General features: G+C 27.1%; 1 protein-coding gene across 1 annotated transcript in view; it reads left to right on the forward strand.

Annotated features, from left to right (window-relative positions):
- The window catches only part of LOC142318013 (uncharacterized), a 74204-nt gene extending 64031 nt beyond the window's left edge, over positions 1-10173 (forward strand). Inside the window, exons 6-8 of the mRNA XM_075354544.1 lie at positions 1789-1917; positions 4785-5319; positions 10160-10173. Of these exons, the coding sequence (XP_075210659.1) occupies positions 1789-1917; positions 4785-5319; positions 10160-10173 (678 nt within the window). The remainder of the gene's footprint in view (positions 1-1788; positions 1918-4784; positions 5320-10159) is intronic.
- Positions 10174-10632: the final 459 nt, after the last annotated feature.

Below are 10632 nucleotides of genomic sequence, written 5' to 3' on the forward strand. Positions count from 1 at the left end.
ATTGTGATTCCTTTCTTATGTTGTTTGCATAACAAACAATACATCTTTTAGGTGCAATTTTTATTCTGTATCGGGAATATACGACAGGAAATGTCATTCTCAGAGTATGAGAGAATCATCTCCTACAGAGAGCCTACAATTTTTGGGAGTGACTCTGATGAATTTCAACATTTTGTTCAATAAGGGGCTTCTCAGAATTGAAGAAGAGTGTACTGGACTGTAAAGTTAAAAAAAAAATGTATTAAAATTGTAGCTCCAGCTTTTTAATGTTTTTAGTGAATGGAGTCATATATAATTTATAATTTTCTGTTTAAAAGACCATTAGTTGGTTGCTTTAAACTTTCTTCCCTAGTTTTTTTTTAAAGTTTGATTTTGTTTCATGTAAAGCAACTAAAGTACGTCTGGGCACAGTCATGGTAATGTTCTCTGATAGTTTTGATGTCCATTGTACATAAATTTCTGTGGTATAAATAATTGAGCTACTTGTATGTGGCTGACTATCACCTTTATTTCAGTGGTAATATCATGGTTATGTAACACTTGTGTATATTTGTTGCATGAAGAAAATATTGCAAAACCTCTTCTTCTCTTTCATTCTTGAGAATGACTAGTGCCATTTTTATTAGTGATGTGTCTAATGTCAGGTCTCGCATTAATAATTCACTTGACAATATTTTATATATATATAAGCCGATCAGTAATGGGTGTAATAATTTTGAAAAAGTGACAGATCCTCTTGTGACTGAAGGGACCAACCTAATTAAATTAGAAGATCATAAAATCAAACATGAAGCAGTAAGTTAGTTTTACTCGCCCTTTCAGAGTGTATTTAGTGGAGTAGTTATATGAGTGAAACTTTATGTAAGCACTTAATGATGATTTTTTAATTTGACTTCATTGCATTTTTTTACCATGTTTTGGTTTATTCTTTAGTAATACATGAACTTTCAAGTACGAGGATCATTACAGTTCTGATGTTTTACTAGACTGATTGATATGTACTGCCACATTGGCCAAAAAGATACTGTTCTTTTTACCACAATAATGTGCGGGTACACATATCTCTGATAGTAGTTGCAAAACTCAATGATAATTTACACTTTGACAAAGTCATCTAGAAGCATGTGCTGTATTCACCTGACTTGGTTTCAATTAATTATTACCTTCTCCCAAATCTGAAAAAATGGCTCATTGGACAAAGATTTATTTCTAATGATGCAAAGGTGAGAGAACTGCTTATTTCGCTGAGTTGGACAAATCACATCATATTGATAATATAAAAAAAGTTGGAAAATCTGGGTAAATGAATCAAATTGCAAGAGAATTAAGTTGAAAGTTTAAAAAAAATTCTTCAAAACCTTCTTGAACAACCGCCATATTTGTTTTAAATTGACTTATAAAATTAATTTTCTCAGAATTAAATTTGTGATTAATGTGTTTGCTATTTTGTTATTTTTTGCAAATACACTTTGAGAAAATAAAGTGTATAATATATATATATATTAATAACAATTGTAATATTATATTAATAGTAAATTCATATAAAAATAAAATTAAAATAATTTTCTTCTTTTTTGGCTAAATTTTGACATAATACTTGGATTTTTCTAAAATTTTTAGCAAGACAGATTTTAATGGTATTTACTGCCAAAAATATTTATTTTTATGATATGTGATTTGTATATAAGTGGTATTATTACTAAGTTCAGTCAGAAACAAAAAAAAAAAAAAACATTTATTGGAAATTAATTAGTTTGTAATATGATTTCTTTATCTTTTTTTTTAAAGGAAGCTGAGATCTTATTGAATGATGATGTTTCACCACAGGTTAATCCTAATATGAAAAGCAATGAACTTCGAATAAAAGATTTTCACACAGTGAAGACAAAAGATGGGATGGTATTTTATCCATGTCGTGTAAGTATTAGCAATTGGCTATTGTAACAAACATGATTTGTTAATTTCATTACTGTATATATATATATATCATTGTGTTCGTTTAAAAAAAAATGTTTGTAACTGTATTTAGTTCTGTTTAATTAATATCGATTTATTGAGATGATTGTGAATGATAAATGGTCAATGTGTGAGAGCAAAGTGTGTTTTTGAAATTCATTGATGACTGAAATATGTGAATTTTAACCTGTTGATGGAGTTGACATTTTAGTAAGCTTTGGGTGATTTGTTGTTAATTGTATTCAGTGTTCATGTTTCAATATTTATCAGGTAGGCAGTTTAAAGTGGACTTGGTTCAGACTAAACATGGTTGTGACATAAAATCTGTAAATGAAAAGAAAATAATATAATATAATATCTAATTTTGTGTTTACATTAGGAAGACTTAACATATCTACCACATTTTGACAAAAGATATCCGAAGTGATCACCCTGCACAGCTGATGCAGCAATGTTAAAGTAATCATATTGAGAGTCACCTGATGCAAACTGTTGTCAATGACTTCAGTTTTTTATTGTGAACATTGGCCTTCAGTTATTGATAGTGTAGGACTTGCAACTAGACAAATCGTCTAGTCAGAATTGCAGTAGACAAATCGTGGTGACAAGGAAACCACTGTTCTCCAAAATTATTGCACTGAAGCATGAATAGTTTACAACAGACAATAATAGATTAGAGTAGTAATATACACCTCCAATAATAGAGCTAATAAGAGCATTGTAAAAGGTAACACTAAAATACATGTAGTTCAAGCCCTCTCAGTTCGTTTTTAAGTTTCTTGCCCTGTGTGGAAATACATATATATATATATTAGTGTTTCTTGCATGCGCACCACTTCATCAGATTTATTTACTAGTTTTTAAAATGTTTTTAATATATTGTTAGAAGAGGACGCGAATTTAGAAGAATTAAAAAAATTATATATTTTTATTTTGTTTATTATAAAATTATACATTATAAATCATGTTTTCCAGTTTGATGATATATGATAACATATATATATGTTGTATTTTTTAATAAAAAATTCAACTTGAACAACCCAAGTACAGAATTATAAAGTAAATGAAATGACACTTACCTTATTTTTTATTCCAAAAGCACCTTTACAGGATCCTGCATCATCAGCTGTATATAATATATTTATATAAAATTACATATCAAACAATAAAAAATTAAAATATTGTAAATAGTTAATTTTAATATTGAAATTTCAATGTAGTGAAAATATCAAGAAATTTAATTTAAATAATACTAGGTAAAGTTTGGACATTTTCCAGAGATTTTAAACATATAAATACAATAGATTCCTACTTCATCAACTTTCAGACAGAATATGAAGATGACACTTATAAAAGCAGCAACAGATGGCAGCACATTTTTAGATAAAAAAAATAAATAATCATAATTTTTATAAATAGCGTGATTTAAATCCACTCAGTAATGTAAATTGGCTTTCCAGGTTACATAGCGTAAATTTATTCTATTTATTTTTTTTTTAAATTTAAGTTGCTATTTATAGTAGAAGTAGTTATTTTATTTAACTGACTTCATACGTATTTTATATATGATTGTAGCTTTAATTTTCTATTATGTTTGATATGTAATTTTATTTAATTATATTATATACAACTGATATGCAGGATTATTATTTTATTATTAGACCTACGCCTTCAATTTTTTGTTTTAAATCGTCCAAATCTCAAACTTTCCTTTGTTACAACTTTTAATGAAATTTCAAGGAAAAAAGTTAGAATTTTTGTCAGGAATATGGTAACATCTCAATATAAATGTGTAGGAGCACCATCTTGTTGGAAACTGAATCCGGCAGGAATCTGAGGAACAGGAAAATTCTCAAACAGGTTGAGATAAATGTGCCCTGTCACAATGAGCTGCATGAAAAAAATCAGTCTGATTATACCATTTTTGTTTCATCATAACTAGACATTGACTTTGGGTGTGTCCCTTTCATTTTTGATTACTGCATGGGGTTTTAAGTACATTAAATTTGACAGAGTGTCTTTAACTATCCTGCACAAATGAAAAGTTGTCTCACCACTAAATAAGATATCTAACTATAAATAAGAGTTGTAACTTGTATTCTTGCAAACTGAGTGCTTATAGTAATGTTGTGAACAGTAGAAAGAGATATTTGCAGTCCATAACCAGGTCGCCTAATAAAGTTAATGGGACGGACAGTGAATGCGTCGCTTACTTGATCCATTGCCTCATCACAACTGAAACCTTTGATGATTTCTGTCTCTTAAGTCATACCTTGGAGGACGTTAAACTTTGACATAAAAGAATTGATATTCCATTCAGTTTGTACAAGCTGTTAAACATGTGTACATGATTGAAACTCCATTAACAAAAGCATGCACTGAATGGTTTTTGTGGGATCCATATCTTGATGGACTACAATCGCATTGGAGTCAGCTTGTCTGCACATCATACGCATATTCTACTGAATATTGAAAGTACACTGAACAATTCTTCGAGATTTATGCTATCATTGAGTACTAAGAAGTTAGTACTGATTTCCTAAATATAGGCCATTTATTTTGGATACCTTTAGCCCAGACAATCTCTAAAGTTTCAGCTATGTGTATAGATATGCAATAGGATAAGTAAAGTTGTTTTATTACGTTAAACTTTACTTGTGAATCATTAAATAATATTCCAAACTATGTTTATTTTGAATATATGTTTAAAATATTCAGTTTTTTATCCATATTTTGCGGCTTTTTACAAAATAGAATAATGTTATTATAATGGAAATAATTTTACATTAATTGATAATTACTTTTTAATTGTTGTTTTAATTTTACAGGTTATTATTGATAAATTAACCATCACTGCAAGTACTAACAATTGTAAGAGATGTGTAAATAATTCAGTATATGGTGGAATTATAAAACAAAAAACCAGTGAATGCAAGTGTGCGAATTGCGATTTAAGAACAGAAAATTTAGTGAAGGATATAAGTAATGAAAATGAGTTACCTCAGCATAAAGGAAAGAAATTGGTTTGTGAATTTTGCAATGAAAGATTCAGATGTAAATGTTATTTAAAGAGGCATGTTAACTGTCATGCTAAAGAGAAAGAAAATAATTCTAACTCTTGTCAAAAGTCTCTTATTCTTGAAAATAAGTTAAAAACACAACTTATTACGCACAAAGAAGAGAAAAATTATGTTTGTAACTTTTGTCAAAAGTCATTTAATCACAAAAGCAGTTTAAAATTACATCTTAATATTCATACAAAAGACAAGAATTATATTTGTAACTTTTGTCAAAAGTCATTTAATCACAAAGACAGTTTAAAAATACATCTTAATATTCATACAAAGGAGAAGAATTATATTTGTAACTTTTGTCAAAAGTCATTTAATCGCAAAAGCAGTTTAAAAATACATCTTAATATTCATACAAAGGAGAAGAATTATGTTTGTAACTTTTGTCAAAAGTCATTTAATCACAAAAGCAGTTTAAAATTACATCTTAATATTCATACAAAAGAGAAGAATTATATTTGTAACTTTTGTCAAAAGTCATTTAATTGCAAAAGCAATTTAAAAATACATCTTAATATTCATACAAAAGAGAAGAATTATATTTGTAACTTTTGTCAAAAGTCATTTAATCGCAAAAGCAATTTAAAAATACATCTTAATATTCATACAAAGGAGAAGAATTATATTTGTAACTTTTGTCAAAAGTCATTTAATCACAATGACAGTTTAACAAAACATCTTAATATTCATACAAAGGAGAAGAATTATATTTGTAACTTTTGTCAAAAGTCATTTAATCGCAAAAGCAATTTAAAAATACATCTTAATATTCATACAAAGGAGAAGAATTATATTTGTAACTTTTGTCAAAAGTCATTTAATCACAAAGACAGTTTAAAAAATCATCTTAATATTCATACAAAGGAGAAGAATTATATTTGTAACTTTTGTCAAAAGTCATTTAATTGCAAAAGCAATTTAAAAATACATCTTAATATTCATACAAAGGAGAAGAATTATATTTGTAACTTTTGTCAAAAGTCATTTAATTGCAAAAGCACTTTAAAAATACATCTTAATATTCATACAAAAGAGAAGAATTATATTTGTAACTTTTGTCAAAAGTCATTTAATCACAAAGACAGTTTAAAAAATCATCTTAATATTCATACAAAGGAGAAGAATTATATTTGTAACTTTTGTCAAAAGTCATTTAATCGCAAAAGCTATTTAAAAATACATCTTAATATTCATACAAAAGAGAAGAATTATATTTGTAACTTTTGTCAAAAGTCATTTAATCGCAAAAGCAATTTAGAAATACATCTTAATATTCATACCAAGGAGAAAAATTATGTTTGCAATTTCTGCCATAAAGTTTTTAATCAGCCTTCTATTTTAAAGCGACATATTAATATTCATAACTAATGAGAAAAATTATATTTGTAACTTTTGTCAAAAGTCATTTCATCTCAAAAACAATTTAAAAATACGTCTTAATATTCATACAAAAGAGAAAAATTATGTTTGTACCTTTGTCAAAAGACTTTTAATCAAAATTCTGGTTTAAAATCACATTTAAATGTTCATACCAAGGAGAAAAATTATGTTTGCAATTTCTGCCATAAGGTTTTTAACTATAATTCTAATTTAAAGCAACATCTTAATATTCATACAAAACACAAAAATTATATTTGTAAATTTTGTCAAAAGTCATTTAATTTTTAAAATATTTGTGAAGTTCACAAGTGAGATTTCTTAAACAAATCACACGTTTCATGTGTTTTTCTCAAATTCATTTTCACAAATAACGTTGATCTTGAATGAATCTAATACCTCATTCTGATTTTGTATTAAAGTTTACTCGCATATTTAAAACAAATAGGAGGATTCCTGCGCCTGTTGTTTGTATTGACCTCAAAAACCTTTTTTTTTAATTTGTTATCAACATGTAAAAAAATGACTGCTTCTTTCATGTGTCAATTTCTTAAAAATGTTTTCTTATCTTATCTCCTGGTTGTGAGTTATTTTCCTCTTTTTGTTACACACTAACATTGTTAAAAGTTCTCAAACTTGAATATGAACAGAAACTAACATTTTGAAATACATGTCTCAAACTGTTGTTATTATTGCTATTATATTCTCAAATATATTCTATTCACAATAGAAAAAGGTTTTGGAAAGTATAGGAGCTGCAAACTTAAACAATAGAGGGCAGAGACTTGAGATGCCAGGTCTCTTACCACACTTTGAAATTTGATCTACTTCTGTACCACTTAACTCTTTACTGCTATTATTACATTAATGCTATCGTCGGTTCATAGCTGACCCAAAAATTGAAATTCTCACAATAATAAATATTTTTTTTTTGTTGACAAAATTATTGACCGTATTTGCAATGCAAAAACATACAAACATGGCTTTTTTGTTGTTTTATATAAAATTTAATGAGATTACCTGATTGTAGCATGTAAAACATCAAATTACTTAATATACATTATTTCAAATATCTATCATTGCATTTAAGAAATAAAATATTCAACATAATGTTTAGAATATATATAAATTAATAAAACTAATTTGATCTAAATATATGATATATGTATGAAAATTGCAAATGTGATTTTTGATAAAAAGATTAACATTTTTAATGATTTTTTTTTCTAATTACCGACTACTAATGAAAGTTTTTTACTCGTATTATAAAATAAACAAAGTAATTAAAAATTTAAATAATCGAAAAATCTTCTATGTATCATGAAATTTGAAAATGTCCGATTCTTGAATGAAAGTATTTGTAACAATAAATTGTGATATTTCAAAACTAACTGGAGACAAATATGTATTGAAAAATTTTAATTGAAGAAAAAAATTGCAAACATTTATTCAAGATCTCCATTTTTGCAACTATTTCTTATGATGTTATTTGTACTTGCATACATGGTCTCACACTCACTACAGACATTGAGATGTTTGTTGTCATTGATTGATGGGCACATATGACATCGCCTGTGTTTTTTCTGTAGCAATTCTTGTCTACAATTAGATACTTGGAGGGATAATAATTGGACTGGCAATTGAGAGGAACATTTTAAATAATTTGAAAATATGAGCAGTATTGTTACCATCTTGTATACTGGAGTGTACTTTAGTGTCGTTAAAACTAACAGAAATACAAACCGCTGCAGGGACATGGTTTCCCTGAATATAGCACTTCCAGTTCCATCACATTCGGCAGATTCCTCGCATCTTCTTTACTAGAATTAAATATACCAAATAAATACAGTAGTCCATTAAAGCTTTTAATTCAATATTATCAGTGTGATTAACAAAGGAAGTTGCGGAGCAGTAGTTTTAGTGATAATTTAGTAATTTTATGTTCTAATTAAAACAGTAATTCCCAATAATAAATTGAATTAATAGAGATTCAAGTTTTTAGCAGTTTCTTTCATTTGAGAAAGATGATTCCTAATAACATTAGTTCAGTACTCAATTTATAACAATTTTTTTCATAAACACACTTTCGTCTAATTTCCTCTTCAACAATTCATCGGATACACTCATCGCGTCTTTGTTTTTAATTTCACATACATTGTCAGGACTTTATATGTCACATTCACTATCGCTATCATATTCACTAAGTATAGATTCACGGTCATACAGATCATCAGTTCATTAAGATATCTTCAATTTCATTTTCATTCAAGCTTTTACTACATTCACAAGAGGTATTTATACTCAGTAAACTCATAATTTGTTAAAAATTTAAAAAATACAATGACGATTTTATTACCAAAAAAAAAAAGTAACATTGCTACTATCATCGGATTGATTGTGAACACTCGTAAAAGGTAAACCAATAAGTTTCATTGTACATGGCACTATAGATGACCTTGAAACACCCTTGAATACAGTGGACAATGAAAATCTGGGAAGTAGCAACTGTCATGTCAACATAGCCAACAAAAATATACCTCTCAGGTCAAAAATGACCAGACGACAACAATTAAGAGTTAAATTTGTATAACTTTGCAATTATTTTGAATTTATGCTTGTAAATTTACCAAAATATTTTTCAAAATATATAATATCAGAAAATGTAAAAAAAATTACTTTTTTTTTAACACCTAAAAAAATTAAGAATCTTTAAGATTAGATCGTACTTTGTTGCTACTGGTATATTCCGATACATTCTTTAAGAAATTTTTTGATATATAATTTAAGAAATATATTTCAGCAATTACGTTTAGCATTTCTATTTGAATCTTGCCCGATCTTTTGTAAAGGCAAAAAAATCTCCTCTTTACTATTTATTTTTTCCACACAGAATCTTCCCTTTCTAACCCACCCTGATATATTTCCCAATTTGTTTATTGATGTGCTCTTCTCTTTTTTGTATTCTCTACAAGTTATATAAGATTTTAAAGGTTACTGAAAGGAGAGACATTCCTCTGTAATTATTGACTCCACTGTAAATTTTGTCTCCTCTTTTGTGTTAAGGATGAATTGGGGCAGACTGGCCATTCGTGCAGGATTTTTTCTGTCTTCCAAATATTTTCTGTAATATATCATTGATTAATTAGCTAATAATCATACTTTTAAAAATTACAGTTATTGGGTCCTCACCTGGATGCTTTATTATTTTTTAGAGATCCGATTATTCTTGTTTATTCAGGGTACTTGAGTTTTCTAGTTTAGTTACTGGTTACAAATAGTTGAGCTTTTTTCTGGATTTTTTAGCAGTTTCAACAGTTTTTCAAAATTATTGACTAAAATTTTATTATCGCAAAATAATATTTTTTATTAAGATTTATATATACTCAGTTTTTTTACTCAGTTTTTTTATGAAATAGAGTATTTTAGTGCTAATAGGAGCAGTGTAAAAGGTAACCTTCAAATACCTGTAGTTAAGCTCTCTTAGTTTGGTTTTTAAGTTTCTTGCCCTGTGTGGAAATATATATTAATATATATTATATATATATATAATTACATATATATTTGTTATTACATTAAACTTTACTTGTGAATCAATAAATAATATTCCAAACGATGTTTATTTTGAATATATGTTTAAAATATTCAGTTTTTTATCCATATTTTGCGGCTTTTTACAAAATAGAACAATGTTATTGTAATGGAAATAATTTTACATTAATTCATAATTACTTTTTAATTTTGTTTTAATTTTACAGGTTATTATTCATAAATTAACCATCAAAGGAAGTATCAAGAATTGTCTTACTTGTAAGAGTAGTGTAAATAATTCTAACTTTTGTCAGAAGTCTGTTATTCCAGAAAATAATTTAAAAACACAACGGATTAAGCATAACGAAGAGAAGAATTATGTTTGTACCATTTGTCAGAAGACTTTTAATCAAAGTTCTGAATTAAAATCACATTTAAACGTTCATACGAAAGAGAAAATTTATTATGTTTGCAAAATCTGCCATAATGTTTTCAACTGTAATTTTAATTTAAAGCAACATCTTAATATTCATACAAAAGACAAAAATTTATTTGTAACTTTTGTCAAATGTCATTTAATCGCAAAAGGAATTTAAAAATACATCTTAATATTCATACAAAAGAGAAGAATTATATTTGTAACTTTTGTCAAAAGTCATTTAATCACAAAGACAGTTTAACAAGACATGTTAATATTCAT

Source organism: Lycorma delicatula, chromosome 1 (assembly GCF_047948215.1).
Source record: "Lycorma delicatula isolate Av1 chromosome 1, ASM4794821v1, whole genome shotgun sequence".
Classification (NCBI taxonomy): domain Eukaryota; kingdom Metazoa; phylum Arthropoda; class Insecta; order Hemiptera; family Fulgoridae; genus Lycorma; species Lycorma delicatula.